The sequence below is a fragment of the Antennarius striatus genome, chromosome 16, assembly GCF_040054535.1.
Source record: "Antennarius striatus isolate MH-2024 chromosome 16, ASM4005453v1, whole genome shotgun sequence".
NCBI lineage: Eukaryota > Metazoa > Chordata > Actinopteri > Lophiiformes > Antennariidae > Antennarius > Antennarius striatus.
This window is the reverse complement of record NC_090791.1, coordinates 6,349,156-6,372,307: the sequence shown is the minus strand read 5'-3', so window position 1 is coordinate 6,372,307 and position 23,152 is coordinate 6,349,156. Positions and strand designations below refer to the sequence as shown.

Below are 23,152 nucleotides of genomic sequence, written 5' to 3'. Positions count from 1 at the left end.
ACTTGACTACATGTCAGGTAAGCAAAACCTTCTCAGATTAAATACTTACATTCTCATTGGATAAAACAAGTCACCTGGTAAGAACCCTTGACTGTGATTGGTCCACCACGCGTACGCCTCTGTTAACCACGCTCCGCAGCTGCGCTCTGGTTCGACGTTCGATGTGGCTTGCCTGTTTTGTGGAAAATACGGGTTTCTAGTTATGTCTCTCAGAAAAGCATCTTGGAGTTTGCTAAAAGCAGTCCGGGTCGTCCGCCCGTACCAGGCGTCGGTTTTTGGACGGAGTTACGCCGCGGTTGCTGAAGCTAGAGTCGTGTTGGAGAAAGAACTAGAGGGTATTCGAGCTGCGGGGACGTGGAAAGCGGAGAGAATCATCACGTCAAAGCAAGGTCCTCAAATCAACGTGGAGGGCGGCCGCAGCAGTGAGTAGCAGATACTCCTTAATTTGGAACAATTATATCCGAGTGTCCCTAAACGCAACACGGTTGTCTACTTTAAACCTGGTTGCCCGTCGCTTTGGTTGCTTCTCTGTCATGGCCTAGTTCTGTTGCATGTCACTCAAACTGAGTTGTTTGACAGGACTGACGTCTGTCTCGCAAAACCAGCACAACTTTTCAGAAATGTGAAATATGCCTCAAGCTGTTTTTGTTTTTTTTGTTTTTTTTAAAGTTCCTACAAAAATTGCAAATAATTGCTATAATAAATTATAACATCATTAGGTTTTTTAAATGATTATGTAGCGGTTTTACTTTGGCAATGGAGTGCAAATAAATTGTTGATACATAATTTAAAAAAGGCACGTCAGTGTTGACACGTAAGGATGAAACTGAAAACTGTGTGTAGATTTCTGAATGGCCCATTGACATCATGACCCCTCCTGTGTGAGTCTGACTCCATTCTCACCAGCACTGCTGTTTTTCTGTCCAGTCCACCTTTTTCAGTGTTCTGCTTCATTGTATTGTTTTTGCTTACCCTTATTGTCAAATATCTAAAAGCTTAACTTCTGGTTTGAGCTGCTCAGAAAGTGGAGTCTTTGGATGTTTGACCTCGATCGATGTGTCTATGGGCATTTCTCTGTCTTAGATATATTAAATTTCTGTGCCAACAACTATCTCGGGCTGTCCAGTCATCCAGATGTAGTCCAAGCAGGGATTGATGCTCTTAAATCTTACGGTGCTGGATTGAGCTCCGTCAGATTCATCTGTGGCACTCAGGTATGCTGGTTTACTCTATAAACATTCACCAAACTGTCTCACACCTGAGCCTCATGGAGATGAATGAGTCCGCTGTGTGTTTCTAGGACCTGCATAAACATCTGGAGCAGAAGTTAGCAGAGTTTCATGAGAGGGAGGACTGTATCCTCTATGCAAGCTGTTTTGATGCCAACGCAGGACTTTTTGAGGTGAGTCATGCTTTACTCTTCTCTGTTCGGCAGACAAGTACAGAAATAATCCCTCTAATAGGCCGGATGCCACATAACATTTCTCTCACACCAGGTTCTGTTGGGCCCAGATGATGCAGTGCTGTCTGATGAGCTAAACCATGCATCCATCATTGATGGAATTCGTCTTTGCAGAGCGAAGAGGCTGCGCTACAAACACATGGACCTTAGCGACCTGGAGGAACGGCTCAAAGAGTCTCAGGTGTGTGCAAACAATTTCCGGTAGAGCAAGACAACAAGAACACATGAAAACATGCATTACTGCTGTGTATTTGCTGCTTTCTATCCTGCTGCTGTTATAATTACTTAATTAGGAGAGATGACTTATGTTCTACTGCCAGAGTCGTCACGCTGAAAGATTAGCAGTTTCCAGAGACCAGTTCTATCAGAAAACTGTTAAGTGTGGTTTTTAGGTACCAAACTGTGTTAGCTCTAAGCTCTTTGTATTAGCATCAAGAAAGCTGGAAACAACAAATAATCAAATGCCACATGTTTCATGTTAAATTATCCGTTTTCAACCAGCCATGGAGCTCAAATAAATCAGTTAGCAACAGCTATTCACAAGGAATTCCACAAGTTTACCATAAAATTAATACGATCATGACATTCCTCAGGACATTGGCATGGTTAATTTTCTTGTTTTGACCATCTATAATGTTGACAAGCCTTGCTGTTCCTAGGAAGAATGTAAACATGCTCGTGCTCTAGGTTATATGAAGGCTGATATCTGGATTTGCAGAAAGTTGGATGTAAGATATTGTGACTACACTGATAAGGGAACTGAAGGAATTGTGACAAAACTGTGAGATGATGAAACAATGTGCCACAATGACTGTCAAAATTCAGTGTATGAATTAGTTGAAAACATATTGAGAGAGGTTTTTAACTTAATTCTGGGATACGAGGGCTACACAAGCCAGACAGCTTCTAAGTGGGCTGAGCTACTGCTGCCCGCACAAATCTAGGGTAAATACAGCCACATCATTTCCACATCCACCTTGAGTTTTGTTTTAGAATGATGAACAATCAACCCCTTAAAAATACAGAAGTACAATTTTTTTGGATCATAAAAAGGAACCAGGACTCATCGTGATTCACTGAATCTTGCATTAGAATAAATGTGCCGTTTCCACCTCTGGGAAACTGTCTTTTATAAACTTACTGAGAGTTCACAGAGGTCAAATTCATTGCTTATTCATTTGAGGTGAGTGGTGTATTAACTCCCTGTTGATGTAAGGGAAGAGTCACATAAGGATTGCAGTATTGATGAAGTCGAGAAATATGACCACTGACTGGCAGGGCTCTGTTTGTCCTCAGTCATCCCGTATGCGGCTCATCGTCACCGATGGCGTCTTCTCCATGGACGGAGACGTGGCCCCCTTACCTGGAATCTGCGACCTGGCTGAGAAGTATGGAGCTATGGTGTTCATAGACGAATGCCACGCCACCGGGTTTCTGGGGCCACGGGGCAGGTGGGTAAAATTCTGTTTAAGCCAAGTGCATCAAATCTGTGTTTTATAATAAAAAAAGAGTGGAACGGGAGCGATCCAAATCTGATGGTGTGTGTTTAAATAGACATAATTAAATTCAAATTTTTATAAATAACAAAACCTCTGTTCAGGCTCCATTTTAGCCAAATGGCTACTCGTAGGTCATGTGACAGTTTCATGCAGCGTCGTCCTAAAAGTCAGGAGGTTCTGTGCTGCATCAGAAAACGATCTTTACAAAAGTACTGAATATCAACGGGAGTTAAGCCAGTACTACACAATGGAAATGTGGCCTAATTCAAAGATTTTGAATGACATTAGGCAAATATGTGAACTTGTAACGACTCCTTTTCAATTTAAATGATGCAAAATAGCATTAAGTCAAAGATTAAATATTTAACCAGAATTAAACATTTATTATCAATAATTTAGGAGGCAAATTAGACTGGATGTGATAACAGACAGGAGTAAGGTAGCTTACCAATGACAGAATCACTCCACACATGTATCTATAAGAGCCAGTAGGTGTCACTAGAGAGATGCTAATTCCTCAGGGGCTTTGGTACTCTCATCATGGGGGGCTCACTAACGGCAGCTCTCCCTGTGACTTCCAGAGGCACAGACGAGCTCCTGGGAGTGATGGACAGAGTTCACATTATAAACTCCACCCTGGGGAAGGCGCTGGGTGGAGCAGCAGGTATGTGTTCACCAAAACTTTGATTTATTTAGTCATCAGTCGTTCTTGTGTTGATAACACAGCAGCACGACACCAACATAGCCCTTAATTTTTCCTTTTGGTACAACACACACTTCTCTTGTCTGTGGGTCACATGTTTCTTCTCTGAGTGTTTGTTTTGCTGATGAGTTCTTGAAAGATGTGTGCCTTGAGGGGATCGAACCTGCACTCATAGCTTTATTTGTTTAATAAACTGGTCTTTCTGTGTTTCAGGCGGCTACACAGTTGGCCCCAAGCCTCTCATTGACCTGTTGAGGCAGCGCTCCCGGCCGTATCTCTTCTCCAACTCTCTCCCGCCTCCTGTGGTCGGCTGTGCAACCCGGGCCGTGGAGCTGCTGCTCGCCTCTAATGAGATCGCGCAGAGCATGACGGCCAAAACCATGAGGTGCGTTTGTTCTAACGGGGATGTCCAACCTACTGAGTCTCATCACTGTAAATTTACAACAACTTTGAATCCAACGTGACCGGGACACCGAATTAAACTGAAATTAAATTAAACTAACATGTAATAATTTTCTCAACCTAATTTTCCTCTCATAACCGCCTCCTTGTTTTTTCTTAAACCTCATATGTGTTGTCATAAACGGCTGTCTCTGTTTTTCTGCTTTGCGATTAGGTTCAGAAACAACATGACGCAAGCTGGCTTCACCATTGCAGGCTCAGCTCACCCCATCTGTCCTGTGATGCTGGGTGATGCTAGGCTGGCCTCTCTAATGGCTGATGATATGCTAAAGCTCGGTGAGAAAGCAATGAATGCAACATCCAAGTACTAATTTCAAGTGTAGAATTTAGAGGTACAATGATTAAATTAGAAGTTCCTCAGGAAAAACTGGGATTAACCGTTAGAGAAGGACAGTAGAATCCAGTGCTTGCATTGAGACTAATCAAACAATCCACAGGTATCTTCTCGGGCTTTGTTGACGCCTATCTTCTGTCCACAGGGGTGTATGTTATCGGCTTCTCCTACCCGGTGGTGCCAAAGGGCAAAGCCAGAATCCGCGTTCAGATTTCAGCCGCGCACACAGATGAAGACATTGACCTCTGCGTGAATGCTTTCATCCAGACTGGCAGGAAGCATGGAGTCGTTTCATGAACGTGACAAAGGAAGCAGGAAGGTGAAGGTGAAGGTTTCAGCCTCCAGTGTGACTGACTGGACAGTGAACCGCTCCTCTTCTTTCACAATTATGTTATCAGTGATTGTCATGGAAACATTGATTACATACGTAGGTCAAAAGATGGTCATGTATGTTTTGTGTATCTTGCTGAAAAATAAATGTTTTTAAACATTTGAAGGAATTTGCACTTTGATTCATAGGTAATTGACCCGCAGTGGAAAAGGGGAAAATGTTTGAACTATTTCATCATTTCATAATTAGTTCAACCTATTGATTTCACCTCTAATACTACAGCTTTATGTAACTAACAGAATTTATTAGATTTGATATTTACTTAAGGTGCCTTTTTTTCAACCATATTTTATTTCACCTGTGCTTTAAAGTAGTTTTACCACCCAAAACTCTCATGTTTTCTCTCTCATTTGCAAATTGTGGATACTTCCAAGATGTTTGCCTAAAGGAAATATCTGTGAAACCGCTTTGCTGTACAATTCTGCTTTTTATATTTGCGACCTTATAGTGGTGGAGTTTGAGTGTCCCAATGATCCCAGGAGATACACACATGCACGCACACACACGTTCGCGCGTGTGTGTGTATACAACAAAGATTAGTTAAGATGAAGTGAGGAGGATGAGTGGAAAGGCAGTCGGTCCTGATGACATACCTGTAGAGGTTTGGAAGTGTCTAGGAGAGGTGGAAGTAGAGTTTCTGACTGGGTTGTTCAACAGGATCTTAGATAGAAGATGCCTGAGGAATGGAGGAGCAGAGTTGTGGCAACTACAGAGGAATAAAGCTGATGAGCCATACAATGAAGTTATGGGAAAGAGTAGTTGAAGCTAGACTGAGGGCAGAAGTGAGCATTTGTGAGCAGCAGTATGGTTTCATGCCAAAAAAGAGTACTACAGATGCAGTATTTGCTTTGAGGATGTTGATAGAGAAGTACAGAGAAGGCCAGAGGGAGCTGCATTGTGTTTTTGTAGATCTGGAGAAAGCTTATGACAGGGTGCCCAGAGAGGAACTGTGGTATTGTATGAGGAAGTCTGGAGTGGCAGAGAAGTATGTTAGAGCGGTGCAGGACATGTATGAGGACTGTAAGACAGTGGTGAGGTGTGCTGTAGGTGTGACAGAGGAGTTCAAGGTGGAGGTGGGACTGCATCAGAGATCAGCTCTGAGTCCCGTCTTGTTTGTTATGGTGATAGCAACAGCCAACAAATGAGGTTAGACGGGAATCTCCATGGACTTTGATGTTTACAGATGACATTGTGATCTGCAGTGAGAGCAGGGAACAGGTGGAGGAGAAGCTAGAGAGGTGGAGGTTTGTCCTGGAAAGGAGAGGAATGAAGGTTAGCCGCAGTAAGACAGAGTACATGTGTGTGAATGAGAGGGACCCAAGTGGAAGAGTGAGGTTAGAGGGAGAAGAGATCAAGAAGGTGGAGGATTTTAAGTACTTAGGATCAACAGTGTGGTGAAAAGTTTTTAATACAATAAAATAATACACTGAAATTATATTATTTTACTATATTGACTATATTATGTCATCAAATAGTTTTGTGAAACTGTTGACTTGATATTTTTGGTTACGTCTGGAGGCCATGATGTACCAACTGAAAGCCCTTAAAGAACTGGTTGAAAGCAGATGAGCCGAGGTTAATTCCTCCCCCTAGTCACGCCTTTAGAGTATAAATGATGTGTGATTCTTTTCATATTTTGTACCTGGAACTCCGCTGCAGCTCTCGTCTGTAAAGTTTTTCCTTTACCCAGAATATTCCGTAACAACACTTTGACTGTTCATCGTCTCCAGAGCTCTCATCATAATTAGATAAGTATTTTGTTGAACTTGTCTGTCTGTTGAACCTGTCTGTTTGTCAGTATCATCGATGATATTATTGGACTTATACTCAACCGACTGATGATATTACTTTTGAATTGGCAAATAAATACCTTGTATTTTACACACTGTCTCCTGTCCTTGAGAGAAACGAAACCCCCACCACAACAGTCCAGAGCAATGGAGAGTGTGGAAAAGAGGTGAAGAAGCGTGTACAGGCAGGATGGAACGGGTGGAGGAAAGTGTCAGGTGTGATGTGTGATAGAAGAGTTTCAGCTAAAATGAAGGGAAAGGTGTGCAAAACTGTGGTGAGACCAGCGATGTTGTTTGGTCTAGAGACAGTGTCACTGAAGAAAAGACAGGAGACAGAGCTGGAGGTAGCAGAGATGAAGATGCTGAGGTTCTCTCTGGGAGTGACCAGGAAGGATAAGATTAGGAATGAGTACATCAGAGGGACAGCACATGTTAGAGGTTTTGGAGATAAAGTCAGAGAGGCCAGACTGAGATGGTTTGGACATGTCCAGAGGAGAGATAGTGAATATATTGGTAGAAGGATGCTGAGTTTTGAACTGCCAGGCAGGAGGCCTAGAGGAAGACCAAAGAGGAGGTTTATGGATGTAGAGAAAGAGGACATGAAGGTAGTTGGTGTGAGAGAAGAGGATGCAGAAGACAGGGTTAGATGGAGGCAACTGATTCGTTGTGGAGACCCCTGAAGGGAAAAGCCGAAAGAAAAGAAGAAGACATACAGTTTATATACTGTATATACTGTGTATCTATAGGTATCAGTATGGATTGTTCCCTCACCACTGTGCTGTCTTGTAGATTGTGTGAATGTGTGAGAGCAGTTGGTACATAATGTACTTTGGGATGAGTAAAGTATATATGTATGTATATATGTACTGTGTGTGTGTGTGTGTGTGTGTGTGTGTGTGTGTGTGTGTGTGTGTGTGTGTGTGTGTGTGTGTGTGTGTGTGTGTGTGTGCATCCATCCATGCATCTATGTATCTTGTAGAGTTGTAGAGTTGTGAAACGCAAATAAAAGCGGCGCTCACTTGACTGTGGTTGATCTTGCATTTCCATCAGATGAAATAAACTGTCAGGATTGCTTAACTTGTCTCTGATGTCTCATTAATTAGCTCTAAAACATATTTAAGGTGATTTAATACGCGCTTTTGTTGCGCGTTTGCTCCGCCTCTCCTCGCCGTTTTCGCGCCATCACCGTGAACAAAACCCTTTCGTCATAGGGAAGGCAGGATTCTGCGAGTCACGTTAACCAATAGAGACACGCGTTCCCTGATTCCATCCAATCACGTGACAAAAAGGGCGTTACAAGACGCGACTCGCGGGAAACCGACGGGAAGGAGTTTCGTTCTTTGCCGCGAAACAGCCATCGTGTCTGACAGCTTCTATTAGTCGTTTTTTTTTTACTTTTAACCAAGAAAACTTTCCGGTAATCCTCCTCCTCTCCGTGTTGTTGACCCACCCGTTCGGTCATGTCTGGCTTCGACGATCCGGGAGTTTATTACAGCGACAGCTTCGGAGGAGCGGAGGGGCCCGGTGTGGATGACGGCGGCCAGAAGAGGATCCAGATCAAGAAGCGGTTCCGTGAGTTCCTCCGACAGTTCAGAGTGGGCACCGACCGAACCGGCTTCACCTATAAATACAGGTGAGGTGGTGATGATGGTGGATCAGCGCGTTTTGGTCAGAATCCTATTTGAATCTTGTTAATATTAACATTATGTCTGCATCTGAGGGGAGGCTGTGGATTATAAATTAGCCAAGATCTCATGTAAGGGTAAGACTGAAATGATGATCATTTCGGTTAGACATCAAGGAAGTTGGGGGTTCTTAAGGAGCAGTGGTCGTTGAGTTGCATCATGGGAAATGTAGGAGCCATTGATATAAAAAAAAAACACCTTCATGTTGCTGCAGTAAAAAACTACAATATAGCAGCTTTTTTATTTTAAATCAGAGATGAGCTGAAGAGACACTACACTCTGGGGGAGTTCTTCGTGGAGGTGGAGATGGAGGACCTCGCCAGCTTCGATGAGGATCTATCAGATTGTCTCTACAAGCTGCCTACTGAGAACCTGCCTCTTGTGAGTACACAACTAACCACACAGTTATCTTTGTTTCTTTTGATGCCCCCCCCCACCCCCTCTAACAATATGATGTCATTCACAGCTGGAGGAAGCTGCCAAGGAGGTCGCTGATGAAGTCACCCGTCCCCGCCCTGCGGGAGAGGAGACGGTCCAGGACATTCAAGTTATGTTAAAGAGTGATGCGCATCACGCTTCTCTACGTGGCCTCAAGGTACCCAAAGCACCCCCCCCCCTCTCTTGTGGTTTCCTCCTCCAGTGGTTGTCGTCTGTTTGATCACACTTTTGTCGTCCGTCCCTCCTTCAGTCCGAACAGGTTTCTCGTCTGGTTAAGGTGCACGGCATCATCATCTCGGCTACGGCGGTGAAGGCCAAGGCCACCAAGGTGTGTCTGCAGTGCCGCGGCTGTCGCGCCGTCATCAACAACATCCCCCTGCCTCCAGGCCTGCAGGGTTACGCTCTGCCACGCAAGTGCAATAGGTGAGGGCAACCAATCTGGCCAAAGGACACAGTATGTGAGACATTTCTTCATCACATCGTTTCCCCGTGTCCGACAACTTGTTTTTCTCCTCAGTGAAAATGTTGGAAAGGCCAAGTGTCCCGTCGACCCCTACTTCATCATCCCGGACCGCTGCGTCTGTGTCGACTTCCAGACTCTCCGCCTACAGGAATCTCCAGACGCCGTGCCTCACGGAGAGATGCCGCGTCACCTGCAGCTCTACTGCGACAGGTACCAGGTCATCGTCATGGAAACGCGCTCAATCCAGGATGGTGCTTTCTACTGTCGTTTTCTCCTCTTCTCGTAGGTATCTGTGTGACCAGGTGGTCCCGGGCAACAGAGTGACCATCATGGGAATCTACTCCATCAAGAAGATGGCCGCTACGAAGACCAAAGGAAAGGAGAAAAGTGCTGGCGTGGGCATTCGCACCGCTTACCTCCGAGTCGTTGGCATCCAGGTGGACACAGATGGAGCAGGTGAAGATGAATGTCTGGAGTGAAGTGGAATTATTTTGTGAAGGTTTTGATGTATTATGATGATTAAATAAACAGGTTATACTGGCCTAGAGGATGAAACTAAAATTCTACATAACAGCTTTGGTTTATAAATAAGCAAGTCATAAGTTGAAGAGTCTAGAGTTTATGGAAAGAAAATATGAGATCTTGTTTTCTGAATATGATAAAAGTTGATGAATCCAGTTTTATTTATTGTTGCACTGTTATTCCAGGCCGCGGCGCTACCGGATCTGTGTCCCCACAGGAAGAGGAGGAACTGAGGGCCCTGGCCGCCAGTCCTAACGTCTACGCCTCTCTAGCGCGCTCCCTGGCCCCCTCCATCTACGGCAGCGACGATCTGAAAAAGGCCATCACCTGTTTGCTGTTCGGAGGTTCGAGGAAGAGGTGAGGCCATCGGCTGCACTCAAAGTATAAAATCCTCGCCTTGCATTTGTCCCTCATGGCTCGCCATCTTTTTTAGGCTGCCCGACGGGCTGACTCGCAGGGGGGACATCAACCTGCTGATGCTGGGAGACCCTGGTACAGCCAAGTCTCAGCTGCTCAAGTTTGTGGAGAGATGCTCACCTATCGGGGTAGGTGTCAGTTCTGATGCTCGTTTAAAGTTCCTTTTATTTTTTCATCCAAACTCAGCCTTCATTGTGTACCATCAGGTTTACACCTCAGGAAAGGGCAGCAGTGCTGCTGGTCTGACTGCCTCCGTATTGAGGGACCCCAACACTCGTGGATTCATCATGGAAGGCGGAGCCATGGTGCTGGCCGATGGCGGAGTCGTCTGCATCGACGAGTTCGACAAGGTGAAAGGATTGTGTGAGAGTCTGATGTTGAACATCACTTGAGTTCCGGGACTAAAGACATCTCTCTGTTCAGATGAGGGAGGATGACAGAGTTGCCATCCATGAAGCCATGGAGCAGCAGACCATCTCCATCGCCAAGGTACAGTACGACCCATCTTTAAGGTGCAACTTCCTCGGGGTCAGGAGGTCAAACTCACATCTTTGCTCCCCCCAAGGCCGGCATCACCACCACCCTGAACTCTCGCTGCTCGGTGCTGGCTGCAGCCAACTCGGTGTTCGGCCGCTGGGACGACACAAAGGGGGAGGACAACATCGACTTCATGCCCACCATTCTGTCCCGATTCGACATGATCTTCATCATCAAGGACCAACACGACCAGCAAAGGGATATGGTGTGTAGGGGCTTTGTGATCAACCAGAAGAACACATTTAGTACAGTGTGTTTGACGACTTTGTGCGTGTGTGTGTGTGTGTAGACGCTGGCTCGTCACGTGATGAATGTTCACCTGAGTGCTCAGACACAGACGGAGGGCGTTGAGGGTGAGATTCCATTGGCCACCTTCAAGAAATACATCGCCTACGCCAGGAAGTGAGTCGATCACAACACAGGAACTGAATTAATTTTACTCACAGTGGATTCAGGTGTGTGCTCACATGTAAAATCTGTCTGCCTGCAGTAAATGTGGCCCTCGGCTTTCTGCCGCTGCAGCGGAGACGCTGAAGAACAGATACGTGCTGATGAGGAGCGGAGCGAGAGAGCATGAAAGGGAGACGGATAAAAGGCCCTCCATCCCCATAACTGTCAGGTATTGATCAGATTGATCAGTAATCCTCTCTTTTATCAACCTGTTCGATACTTTGCTATAGATATCGGGTGTTTCTCTCTTTCAGGCAGCTGGAGGCTGTTGTTCGAATCGCAGAGTCCCTGGCCAAGATGAAGCTGCAGGCTGTTGCTGGAGAGGAGGAGGTTGACGAAGCCCTCAGACTCTTCCAGGTCTCCACACTGGATGCTGCTCTGTCCGGCAGTCTGTCCGGTGAGTTATGGTGTAGAACCTGCTCCTACTTTGAGATTTATTTGATGTTGAAGGTTCCATATTATACAGGGAAGACTTTTTCATCTTTTGCATCATAAAATGTTTCCTGAGAAGCACCACACAGATTTGAGGCCTGTTCTTGACTTCCCTCAAAACATTTCTGGACTAGGAGTGGAAGGCTTCACCTCTCAGGAGGACCAGGAAATGATCTCACGCGTGGAGAAGCAGCTGAAGAGACGCTTTGCTATCGGTTCCCAGGTGTCAGAGCACAGCATCGTTCAAGACTTCACCAAGCAGGTCAGTGTGACAAAATCATATGGCCAAAACTTTTTTTTAAAAAAGGTTTCAACCAGAGCTGCTTTAATATATTAGTCAAAGCAGTTGTTTCAGTTGTTTTTCAAGCAAAAGTGTCAAATCTTCAATTATTTGGCATAAACTGTTTGTGCAGTGTGCAAATAATAATTAAACAAATTTCAACAAACTTTTTTCAATCTGGGGCAATTAATAATCTCTGGATTGTGCTGGTTGTGTGTTCTACAGAAGTATCCCGAGCACGCCATCTACAAAGTCCTCCACCTGATGCTGAGGCGGGGCGAGCTTCAGCACCGCATGCAGAGGAAGGTTCTCTACAGAGTGAAGTGAAACACGACTCCGGTGCAAATCCTTCTTCTTGTTGATGTAAATACTTTTCATCTGCTTCACATTAGATGATGGACATATTTGGGAAATTTCTGGTCTGAGTTGTAGTGAAAACAGCTTCAAATCTGGAATTAATTCCATTTGATCTCAATGCATGGCAACTGTTAAATGCATCTGAATTTCCACATGCTTGTGTGGAAAAAAAAGTTGGTTTTTTTTGTTACTGTTTCATAAAGAAGTCATGGAGTGTCTGCATGTTGTATAAAGAATTAAAGTATTTGAAATATCAAAAGGACTTCATGAGTGTTTATAAGGGCTGCTTTGATGGAGTTTGTTTTAATAAGATTCACAAAAATGACAAGCTGTTCCAGTTCTGAGCTGTGAAGTGTGAACTAATCTTTGACGGGGACAAATACAATCAGTGCAAACAGTGACAAATGCTGGTGAATCCTACAGGACATACAGTGCCATCCCAATAGTAGTCAGCGCAACAAACAGTCCCACAGTGAATTGCATGCTAGAAGAAGATGGAAACATGGGTTTTCTTCCAGCGCTGACGTCTAATTGGTCGGCTGTTTCTGCTGTGACGTTTAGCATTTTCTGCAAGTCATCAAAAACCTAGGAGAAGACAGTTCAATAAACATCAGCTGGTGTGCATGTTTTGCTGTTTCACTTCCTGTCTACAAGTTTGAAGCAATTCTAAGGGCTGTGATTGGTCAGCCTGTTTACCGTACACTGAAGCGTTTCATACCTGGATGTTGAACTCAAAGGCGCGAATGGCCTCCTCCAGCACCGCTGCTCTCTGCTCCTCCGTCAGCTCGATGGCGTCCATCCTGCTCCTGTATAGCTGCTTGAAGCGGTTGGGGCTGGTAACTCCGGGGAAGGTGAAGAACAAAAGCCCTTCTTTGCTGCTCAGCCCCAGAGATTTCTGGGTAATTTTCCCCAGCACTTGTCCTCCTGATAGATCACCAAGATAACGAGTGTAGGCGTGGGAAACCAGCAACTCAGGAGTCTCTTTGCCAATCTGAAACAAAATTGTATAAAATTATCATTTCACCACTTTGAACCCTCAATGTTACTCAAACATCTTCCTCTTCACTCACCTTTCGCAGCCTGTCTTCGTATCTGTACGTTGCTGCAGGAACAATCATCCTCTCGTGCCAGTTGGAGCCAAAAAAATGTTCCATATCTCTCTGGAGCGACTCCAGACGGCCGAGTTCCTGAGGGAAGTAAATGGGCGCCACAGCAGGATGGGAGTAATTTCTGTCCAATTCCTCTTCTAGAACCTTGTATATCTTGTAGAGGGAACACAACAGGACCTGACAGAAATGCAATGATAACACATATTTTTCAAGACAAGATAAAATTAAATTGAGAAAAGTGTTTTGGGTTTGTTTGTTTCTTTAAGATCACAAATCTGTTCAGGTATAATCTAAGTTTTACCTTGTACTGGGGTAATGTGATCTGTCCCTTCTGGTAACTCAACATCAGCTGAGTGTTTTCAGCTCTGACATGAATGTCCTTAGTGGCAGCTTTAATCTGCTCTGATAAATCACTGGCGGAAGGTGTGGAGCACAAAAAACATAAAACAGACGCATATTTACAAGGTACAATTCCTCAAAAAGCATAAAGTTTTAGGTGCTTCTCAAAAACCTTGGTTCAGTACCTGCCGACATCTCCTGGATCATCTTTCCTGGAATTCTTCATGGTTTCCATCTGCACAGACTGAAACAATGATCAGATTGCTTTGATGACACAAATTCAATATGACCAACCAATGTGTGTAAATGTATAAGAAACACACCTGGAATAAACTGAAGTCTCCTCTCCTTTATAATGGTTGGTTCTCCGTTGAGCCAGGGTCCACTGTGGGCTCACGACGCCGTCCTGACGCCTTTATGTGACCACAGTGGGCTCAATGAGGAAGTGTGACTAGTGGAGGTCATGACTCAGCTCGCTGAGGCCTAACATGATAGAGCAGATTTGTGACTATGGTGGATGATGCATTTTTAAACATGACGAGGCAGAAATGAGGGATTGTGGAACTGACTCATCTTGCTAGAGTTAGACAAATACAATACATAGGTTTCATTTGTTTAATTGAAGTCCATTAACAATTTTCCTTTGAATATCCCAAAATCACAAAGTTAATTTGTATTTCAGGGTTGTACACGAAAGATCCTCCGTTCTTTTTCCTTTTAATTGAGTGAGGAAAAACTTCCAAAAAAACCCAAGAGGGGAAAAAAAGGAAGAAACCTCAGGAAGAGACGTGCATTAAATGCCATGAGGACAGCAGAGTTCAGCATAATAACATATACAGGTATATACATTGTAAAATTACACAAGGATGTGGTGATCCTGACAAGCACTGCCTTCTTTAGTGGGGTAGAGCGTTGGAATGGGGTTATTGCCATCAAGACCTGCAGAAGAAACTGGTAGAAGGGAGGAAGAGCCACAGACAGCTCAGAGGAAAGCGAGAATGGACACGGAATAAGTGGACTAATATGAATGGAGCGTATAATCCTATTTAAAATAAATGGATCAACGAATACTGAACACATGTACCTCCTCACAAACGTCACAGGTAATGTAACTGTCCACACACAACTTTCACCGTGAATGTGAGGTGGTATATTGACACAGTTTAATCATGTTATATATTAATGTCCGTTCATAAGTACATCTTTTGATCAATACTCTGTTGAAGTACCTTTGGAATTACAGCTTCCAGTTTTGTTTTGTTTTTTGAAGCAACAAGATTGACTTTCCAGCTTTGCCCAGTCCTCTTGGCAGCTCCTCTCAAACTTCATTAGTTTGGATGGAGAGCGTCGACACACAGCCATTTTTAGATCTCTCCAGTCAAGGACATTCACAGTATTGTCAGCTGGTGTGTCCACTAATGTCTGCTTCGTGTTTGTGATTGCTTTAATTAGGGTTGTTGACCTGCTGAAAAATAAAAATTTACTCCAGTTTGAGGTCCAAAGGGGCAGGAGCATGTGTTCGTGTCTCCTTCATGTCTCTTCGGGAATGGACCCTAGCAGCTGAAATATTTCTGTACCCTTCCCCAGATTTGTGACTCTCAGAAGGCAGGGTACACCCTGGACAAGATGCCACTTGAGTCAATAGAAAGACACCCAGTTACGCGCACACTCACAACCACACCTACAGACCATTTAGAACAGGGGTCTCCAAACTTTTTCCTGTCAGTGGCCACATAACTTTTCCCTTGTCTGATGGGGGGGGGGGGGCTGGAATCTTAACAGAAAAAAAGTCATGAAATAAATAATAACACTATTAATGAAATAAATAACACTATTTATGAAAAAGATAATAATCAGGGTGTTTTTCTGGTATTGTTCAGGGGGCCATGCCAAATGTGGAGGTGGGCCGCGTTCGGCCCGCGGGCCGTGGTTTGGATCCCTGAGATAGATAGATAGATAGACAGACAGACAGACAGACAGACAGACAGACAGACAGACAGACAGACAGACAGACAGACAGACAGACAGACAGACAGACAGACAGACAGACAGACAGACAGACAGACAGACAGACAGCTAGATAGATCATGCTCACCTTCTACAGAGGCACCATCGAGAGCATCCTGACCAGCTGCATCACCGTGTGGTACGGCGCCTGCACCGTTTCCTGCCGCAAGATCCGGCACCGCATCGTGACAGCAGCTGAAAAGATGAAAATGTGTCCCTCTCCCTTCACTCACAGACATTTACAACACCCGCCTCACCCGCAAAGCCACCAGCATTGCAGGTGATCCCACCCACCCCTCTTTTCAGCCTGATGCCATCAGGTAGGAGACTGCAGAGTCTGCGGGCCAGAACCAGCAGGCTCAAGGACAGTTTCTTTCACCAGGCGGTCAGGAAGCTCAACTCCCTCCCTGCTCAGCCTCCCGCCATAGCCTTGAACTCTACCATCACATTGCCCTGCCCCAGCACCTGACTACCTCCCCCCTGCCCCACTGTCAACTCAGGGACTGCGCACACATTACTTCCCCTACGCCGTACGGGAAGTAACGATTAAAGAGTGTATAGAGATGTTTACCATTCCTTGTGTTTCGTGTCATACCTTGTGTTGTACTGCCTGTCTGTGTTGTACTGCCTGTCCGTGTTGTACTGCCTGTCTGTGTTGTACTGCCTGTCCGTGTTGTACTGCCTGTCCGTGTTGTACTGCCTCTCTGTGTTGTACTGCCTCTCTGTGTTGTACTGCCTATCTGTGTTGTACTGCCTCTCTGTGTTGTACTGCCTGTCTGTGTTGTACTGCCTGTCCGTGTTGTACTGCCTGTCTGTGTTGTACTGCCTCTCTGTGTTGTACTGCCTGTCTGTGTTGTACTGCCTGTCTGTGTTGTACTGCCTGTCCGTGTTGTACTGCCTGTCTGTGTTGTACTGCCTGTCTGTGTTGTACTGCCTGTCCGTGTTGTACTGCCTGTCTGTGTTGTACTGCCTCTCTGTGTTGTACTGCCTGTCTGTGTTGTACTGCCTGTCTGTGTTGTACTGCCTGTCAGTGTTGTCCTGCCTGTTCACCGTGGGTAAACAGGATTGCAATATCATCTGTGCTGTATGTTGTGCATGTATGGTACACTTGACAATAAAGCTGACGTTGACTGGACTTTGGGTCATAAAAGATAAAAACTTCATGATGTTCAATTCTTGTTATTATCTTATGTCTCCTCTGCAACATCAATAACAACAATCAATAACAGTAAGGATACTTAGCTTCTTTCCAAATCTTTTTCCAGACACACGATCACACCCCTCCCAGCCAGCCATCCTACCCACCCTACCCATGCAGACCCGCGCAGACCCACGCATGCACAGTCCGCCATCCTTCGGTCCCTTCTCGGGGGAGGTGGGCGGGTTTTGCCAGTTGTTGTTCGGAGGGGAGTATAAATGCAGTCAACCCGGAGAGGAAAAACATGCGGTAACGATCCGGTGTTAACCTCCGTCAGATCCCCGGGTGTGAAAGGTGAAGTGTGCCCACCGGAACACGGCGCTGGAAAGCCGCGCGGGGTTCAGGCGGGTCCAGCGGGTGATGGCAGACCGGCAGCCCGGAGTAGAGAGCCTCAACCCGGGCAGGACTGTTCTGAGAGCCGGGGGGTTGTTATGTCGTCCGTCCGGACGTTAACTTGTGTTTCTAACAGCTAAGTTATGGAATTAGCGACGTTTTGTCTCCGGCGCCATATTTATTTGAGGGTAGCGTTTAATCACTGGATAAAAACCGTGTTACCTGTTCTGTTGGAGGGAGCTGGAGAAGAGAGGAAGCCAGATAGACTAAATGTCCCTAAATTCCAATCCATAGCAGCTGCTCCTTCTTTTATGTTTCATTTGTGTTTGACTGTTTGTTGTTTACCAGCAGGGTGCAAAGAAAATGCTGAACAGATTTCCAGGAAACTTGATAAATAGTGGGTTTTGTTAAAAAAAAGAAGAAGAGCCAGTCATATGCTTGGATTTACAACCAGGGGGTGATTCATGATTCTTTTCTGTGTTTATTTTTTTTATCCTGTTGGATTAACTCGTTTGTTCAGGACAGTTTACTTCCTGGTAAGGTGTTGTCAGTGTCTCTTGTGTCTAAATGATAACATGAAAATCTGTCTCTTGGTGAGGGTGAGAAACTCAGAGCCTTTATAAAGGAAGGTTTTCAATTGGAAAACAAAAGGAACAGAAGTATCTGTAGACTGTTGGCGAACATCGTGTGGCATAGAAAAGTGATTAAAAGCTCATGTCATTTATTTTTCATGACTCTACTTGTAATTAACTATTTATATTGAGTGAATAAGTGGAAAAGAATGAAATTGGCACAACCTAGCCTGGAGCTTTTTTTTAATGAAAAGATTATGTGTCAACACACGTGGGAAGCCTTACCCTTGTTAAGATTTTATGTTCAGACTAGACATACCTTCGATTATGACAGACATGTTAATCCTGTGGCCTCGTGTTTTACAGATAATGATTTCGATCCACTGTTGGTTGCTGTTCTTCATCTTGGTGGGATGTGCTCAATGCTCCTTTGACAACCACCAGCACAATGGCACCCATCACCATGAATACTGTGTGCTTGGAGCTGGACCTTCAGGACTGCAGATGGGATATTTTCTTGCCAAGGCCAAAAGAGACTACATCATCCTGGAGAGGAACTCAGGACCAGGCAGCTTCTATAACAAGTAGGAATGTTGTTGAAGTGTCTCAGAGGTAGAGCACTAACAGGTATTCTATGTGTGGTCCCTTTTGGTTATCTTTGACGCATGTCCTTTCTCAAGGTTTCCAAGACACAGGAAGCTCATCAGCATTAACAAGATCTACACTGGGAAGCACAACCGAGAGTTCAACATGCGCCATGACTGGAACTCATTGCTGAGCGACAAACCAGACTTACTTTTCAAGAAAGTGAGCACCGACTTCTTCCCTTCAGCTGACGCCTTACCTCTGTATCTGTCCATGTACGTGAAGGAGCTCGGGCTCAAGGTTCGATACGGAGTAGACATCGGACGGATCAGGGCAGTACCGTCAGCCACTGGGGACACCTACGTCTTGACCGATCAGCATGCGTCGGATTACAGATGCAGGTATTTTATCTCCCAATGAACAGAGGAAACTGTCATCTTCATGAAGACTGTAGCTGCATCGCTCTTGTCATTTCTCTGCCAGTGTCCTCCTAGTTGCCACAGGTTTGTGGGTTCCTCAAAAGGTTGAGTTCATGGGTTCTGACCTGGTTGAGGAATATGAGTCCATCTCCACTAATCCTGATGACTACAAGGACCAAGCTGTACTCATTCTGGGCAAGGGGAATTCAGCTTTTGAAACAGCCCAGAGCATCTCCACCAGAGCCAGCAGGGTGCACATGTTGAGTTCCAGTCCAGTTCGACTAGCCTGGCAAACACATTATGTAGGAGATCTCAGGTAGGACTGAACACCTCTTCTCTCATCTTTTCTGTCTCTGAACATTGCAGCAGTTTGTAGCACAGTTTATGACAGTGAATACTGACTTCAATTTAAGGATTTTAAACTATTTAACACTTAACTTTGACAAAGTTTTACAATGGAATTATCAAGGTCTAATCACAGAGTGGCAATTATCAACCTATTTTACTATTTACTCATAACTGAAATGTAATTATTGTTATTATATTATTATTTTAATTTTTATCATATGTTTACTGGACTTCATTTTCAACAACTTACTTGCAGTAACAAGATAAACTGATAAAACATGTGTATTGATTTTGTCTTTTTTCAGAGCTGTCAATAATGAGCTACTGGACACATACCAGCTGAAGTCCCTTGATGGGATAGCAGAGGTCAAACTGAATAAAATAGCTATCACTCAACTAATAGACCAAGGCGTGACATCAGGTGAAATGAAGAAAAGGAAGCTGTATTTGGCTGTAAATAAATACATTCAGGGGCAGAAACAGAAGAATAGCTCTAGTGTGACGGGAGAAGAGCTGCCAGGTTATTACGTTGACAACTTCGCTATGAGAAAGCCGTACGACCGCGTGATTGGATGCTTGGGATTCCGTTTCAACTTCAGTATATTTGATAGGTAAACATTCTTATTACAGAGTAGGCCCACTCTATTGATCAATAGTTACACACTGAAGACTAGTTGTATTCTACCTTGACAATCATTGACATCTCATTTATTATATTAAGTTGTTTTAAATTCATATAATGTTCACTTTTCCTTGGAAAATATCTCCCTAGCTCTGCCCGCCCACCAAAAAGTGACAATGCTAAAGGGAGGCTACCCGGGCTGACACCCTGGTATGAGGGGAAGAACACTCCTGGCTTGTTTGTGCTTGGAACCGCCTCTCACTCCAGAGACTACCGTCAGTCAGCTGGCGGCTTCATCCATGGCTTCCGGTACACAGGTGACAATCCATCAAGTTGATATTGTGTATATTTAGAAGAACAAGTCACTTCTTGTTCTGCATGGTCGTATTCCAATTGTACATTCCATGGGCGAATGCCGACAAAGTAAAATTGTGCATTTAAACAAATCTTCCTTTTTTTTTTTCCACTTAAGTTTTTAAGGTAGCATTTAAAAAACCCAAATGTATTTTCTCCTGCAGCACGGGTGGTACATCGTGTACTTGAACAGCGTTACCATAACAATAAATGGAAGTCAACTACACTGAAGACATCACAGCTGCAATCCTGGATTCTGAAACGTATCAGTGAATCATCTGGGATGTATCAAATGTTTGAGATGCTTGTGGATGTTATACTGCTTAGAGGGTGAGCGTTTTTTGTTTTCACCAGTTTCCCCACATGAGCTGGGACACTGTTTTCATAACTAGGTTCCACATGCTCAAATTTGTATTTTAAATTTTACAAAAACATAATGAAAAAAATTACAGTTTTTGGAGGGTTTAAGAGTTTTTCTACCTTTTCTTTCCTTTACTAAAAGCTCCCACTGCGAATATGTGGAAGAGTTTCCTGTCCAGGCTTTGCCTCAGTTCAGCACTGTCTCTGGCCACGAAGTCTCACACCATGGAATGATAATTCTGCTTTTTCAGTATGGGAAGAATAAGAATGTAGACTTTCTTGGAAAGGACCGGGCTCAAACTGAGTGGACTGAGGCTTGGTTATCAAACTTTCTGCACCCTGTTTTGTATTACTTTGACACTCTTCCTACAGGTGAGTAGAAATGCTTCTAGCATTAATAAAGTGAAAGCGATATTATAGCTGGATTGTAACTGCATTTCACGTGTTCACATTGTAGTTCTTTGCAGGACAGTATTGATTATATTGATTGTGTTGAAGCGCTGATGTCTATAGGTTATCATCACGGCACCATAGGATGGAACTCCTCATCAGGCCTCTGTAAACACAACCTCATTTATACCAGTGTAGTAATAACTTGTTTTTTTAACAGTGCTCTGCAATGTAATGTTCTGCATATGTTCTAGTATTCCATGGTTTCCTTAATTTCAATCTCTAGGACTTCACAAAGATTTAGTTCAGTTAGATTGAAAAATCCGACATGACATTGTTTAACCTGCAGATCTAGATTGTTTACAAAACTAACAATTCATAAAATGTGAACTGTCCAGTTTTTACAAAATCACAAAAAACCACATTGGAAAACAAAACATTTTGTAAAGAAAGTAAAGTAAATGTAGGTTACAGGTTGATCTAAGCTCTTTTCTGTCCAGAGGCAGACATGAAGATGCGCCCCAGTCGCTGGCCTCTACCAAGGCCCAAGGCAATTCATCACATGATTGAGGACTTTCTTGCAGAATGGGACAGCCCCAAATCCCATATCCAACCACTGCGCCGTTTCTTGGAGCACTGTATGGATACTGACCTAAGGACATTCTATGCTGGTAATTTTTTGATACACCAGGGCAATGCTCACTTCGGGGAGCAGAAGTCTGTTATCATAAATCCAAATAGATTAAGATCTTAAACATCCTCCACGGGAAGAACCACCAGACACACGACTCTCCATTTCTCCCAAGAGACCCTCATGTAGCCCGAAGTGAACGTACCATCACGACAGATAGGTTCCCCCTGACCAGCATTCCTTGTCGAAATCCTTTAATCAATTGAGTCAAGAGCCCAGTTTATTAACTCCATAATTGGTCCTGAAGGTTTCAAAGAGTCAGGGCAGAAAGGATTTCTCCAGACAGGACAAAATAAGTAATGATGAGAGTCAGACAGAAAAACAGGAGACAAGGAGGAATACAACTGAAGAGACATTTTTTATAAATTTGATTCTGGTCAAACTTCATTTGTATGTACTGCATTTTGGCTTTGGGTGCCAAAATGCAGTGTAGCAAAATTATAGAAATGTGCTCTTGGGTCACAAATCTCTGAGCTGTGCTTTGAGTCACACGTTAGTAACATGTCCTTTGTTTAATATTTATTTTTACTATGTTTAATACAAAACTCCAGTATTAGAATCAGATTTTTTCAATAACAATTTAGCAGTCTGATGGCATCTTTAGCCAGAATATTTTTTGTTTTAACTTGCAGACCAGCAGCATCTGTTGGTCCTGTGTGATTGAGTTCAGATTTCGATGAATTTCAGGACAGTTTCATCTCCTCATTCTTGTGTTTTCTCCTGTCTTTTAGACTCATGTTTCCGTTTGGCTCTTACTCACCGTAAGCCACCACTGTTCTGTCAGCAAGGATACATGAAGCAGCAGGGTGTCACCCGTAACAACCAGCTGTGGCAGCAGGTTCACGGCACTGTGATGGAACACACTAACCGAGATGCTCACAATTCGGGGGCTGATCCTGCATTTTCCAGCTACCTGGCACATGCTGGAGCTGCTGTATCCTCAGGACTGAAGCTTAACCTCTGATTGCTTTTCTCGTGTTGGAGCATTGCCAATGCTATTATAGCTAAAAGACTACCTCTGGTTTGCTACCTCAACCATCATAATCAAGCAAAAATATTCTTGAGCAAATATCATCTTACAGATCAATGCTTCACAGCAGTTAGATTAACACCCTCTGAAATAAAGCAACATCTATATGCAGCACTTTTTCAAATGAAAACGTCCCCTGACTGTTTCTACCAAAGAGTTATTTTCGTTTTTTTGATTTGAACTGTACTCAAATGTGAAAAGGAATAAAATCATCTAGTAATACACTGTATCATTACAACACCTCGTGTTGGAACCTGGTGTATCACTGGAGAGGCACATTATTACATAGAATCCACTTTATTGCGCATAACAAAGTATTCATTGTGTTGTATGAACATTTCTTTTTGCACACCTCAGCAGTACTTTTCTCACCACAGTTGTCAAATGATAGATTGTCTTGGCAAGAAATAAATAATTCTGACTAACAGACTGCAAAAAATATACCAAAGAATTAGGTTGTTATATGAAGCTGTGTAGACAGAGGATGTGTCTATAAACATACATGCTTTATGTATTTTACTTCATTTAAATTGATTAAAAGCATATCAAATAAAGACATTTATATTTCTTTTT

General features: G+C 43.9%; 4 protein-coding genes across 6 annotated transcripts; 3 read left to right on the top strand and 1 right to left on the bottom strand.

The window, feature by feature from the left end:
* Positions 1 to 118: 118 nt before the first annotated feature.
* Positions 119 to 4,952, top strand: gcat (glycine C-acetyltransferase). The gene is made up of 9 exons (XM_068336714.1): positions 119 to 422; positions 1,084 to 1,214; positions 1,301 to 1,402; positions 1,497 to 1,643; positions 2,759 to 2,913; positions 3,543 to 3,625; positions 3,878 to 4,049; positions 4,281 to 4,402; positions 4,606 to 4,952. Exons 1-9 carry the CDS (start codon positions 203 to 205, stop codon positions 4,755 to 4,757), a joined length of 1,284 nt encoding a protein of 427 aa, XP_068192815.1. The 5' UTR covers positions 119 to 202; the 3' UTR covers positions 4,758 to 4,952.
* Positions 4,953 to 7,968: 3,016 nt separating this feature from the next.
* Positions 7,969 to 12,456, top strand: mcm5 (minichromosome maintenance complex component 5). The gene is made up of 16 exons (XM_068336818.1): positions 7,969 to 8,274; positions 8,581 to 8,707; positions 8,793 to 8,921; positions 9,015 to 9,187; positions 9,282 to 9,437; positions 9,514 to 9,683; positions 9,935 to 10,106; positions 10,183 to 10,294; positions 10,373 to 10,516; positions 10,590 to 10,655; positions 10,732 to 10,908; positions 10,993 to 11,105; positions 11,194 to 11,322; positions 11,408 to 11,550; positions 11,720 to 11,847; positions 12,091 to 12,456. The coding sequence occupies exons 1-16, from the start codon at positions 8,102 to 8,104 to the stop codon at positions 12,190 to 12,192; spliced, it is 2,214 nt and encodes a 737-aa protein (XP_068192919.1). The 5' UTR covers positions 7,969 to 8,101; the 3' UTR covers positions 12,193 to 12,456.
* A 50-nt stretch (positions 12,457 to 12,506) lies between these two features.
* Positions 12,507 to 16,929, bottom strand: hmox1a (heme oxygenase 1a). The gene is made up of 7 exons (XM_068336822.1): positions 15,766 to 16,929; positions 13,994 to 14,153; positions 13,856 to 13,914; positions 13,633 to 13,744; positions 13,293 to 13,508; positions 12,941 to 13,213; positions 12,507 to 12,807 (listed from the first exon to the last, which is right to left on the bottom strand). The coding sequence occupies exons 3-7, from the start codon at positions 13,903 to 13,905 to the stop codon at positions 12,640 to 12,642; spliced, it is 819 nt and encodes a 272-aa protein (XP_068192923.1). The 5' UTR covers positions 13,906 to 13,914; positions 13,994 to 14,153; positions 15,766 to 16,929; the 3' UTR covers positions 12,507 to 12,639.
* Positions 16,930 to 17,028: 99 nt separating this feature from the next.
* foxred2 (FAD-dependent oxidoreductase domain containing 2) lies at positions 17,029 to 23,131 on the top strand. 3 transcript variants are annotated; one of them, XM_068336821.1, is made up of 10 exons: positions 17,029 to 17,169; positions 18,147 to 18,364; positions 18,461 to 18,766; positions 18,849 to 19,100; positions 19,438 to 19,743; positions 19,905 to 20,071; positions 20,273 to 20,438; positions 20,611 to 20,840; positions 21,359 to 21,529; positions 22,281 to 23,131. In XM_068336821.1, the coding sequence occupies exons 2-10, from the start codon at positions 18,150 to 18,152 to the stop codon at positions 22,511 to 22,513; spliced, it is 2,046 nt and encodes a 681-aa protein (XP_068192922.1). In that variant the 5' UTR covers positions 17,029 to 17,169; positions 18,147 to 18,149; the 3' UTR covers positions 22,514 to 23,131. The 3 variants fall into 3 exon arrangements, with proteins under 3 accessions (XP_068192922.1, XP_068192920.1, XP_068192921.1); XM_068336819.1 differs by lacking the exon at positions 17,029 to 17,169 and adding an exon at positions 17,176 to 17,744; XM_068336820.1 differs by lacking the exon at positions 17,029 to 17,169 and having other exon boundaries at positions 17,758 to 18,364.
* The last annotated feature ends 21 nt before the right edge of the window (positions 23,132 to 23,152 follow it).

Coding starts and splice junctions, on each gene's coding strand:
- gcat (XM_068336714.1), top strand. CDS start 203: ATGTCTCTCAGAAAAGCATCTTGGAGTTTGCTAAAAGCAGTCCGGGTC. Junction 1,403..1,496: donor CCAACGCAGGACTTTTTGAG/GTGAGTCATGCT, acceptor CTCTCACACCAG/GTTCTGTTGGGCCCAGATGA. Junction 3,626..3,877: donor GGCGCTGGGTGGAGCAGCAG/GTATGTGTTCAC, acceptor TCTGTGTTTCAG/GCGGCTACACAGTTGGCCCC.
- mcm5 (XM_068336818.1), top strand. CDS start 8,102: ATGTCTGGCTTCGACGATCCGGGAGTTTATTACAGCGACAGCTTCGGA. Junction 9,684..9,934: donor GGTGGACACAGATGGAGCAG/GTGAAGATGAAT, acceptor CTGTTATTCCAG/GCCGCGGCGCTACCGGATCT. Junction 10,107..10,182: donor TTCGGAGGTTCGAGGAAGAG/GTGAGGCCATCG, acceptor CATCTTTTTTAG/GCTGCCCGACGGGCTGACTC.
- hmox1a (XM_068336822.1), bottom strand. CDS start 13,905: ATGGAAACCATGAAGAATTCCAGGAAAGATGATCCAGGAGATGTCGGC. Junction 13,745..13,855: donor GATCCAGGAGATGTCGGCAG/GTACTGAACCAA, acceptor ACCTTCCGCCAG/TGATTTATCAGAGCAGATTA. Junction 13,214..13,292: donor ACGAAGACAGGCTGCGAAAG/GTGAGTGAAGAG, acceptor ATTTTGTTTCAG/ATTGGCAAAGAGACTCCTGA.
- foxred2 (XM_068336819.1), top strand. CDS start 17,673: ATGATTCTTTTCTGTGTTTATTTTTTTTATCCTGTTGGATTAACTCGT. Junction 17,745..18,146: donor TCAGGACAGTTTACTTCCTG/GTAAGGTGTTGT, acceptor CGTGTTTTACAG/ATAATGATTTCGATCCACTG. Junction 18,767..18,848: donor GCGTCGGATTACAGATGCAG/GTATTTTATCTC, acceptor TTTCTCTGCCAG/TGTCCTCCTAGTTGCCACAG.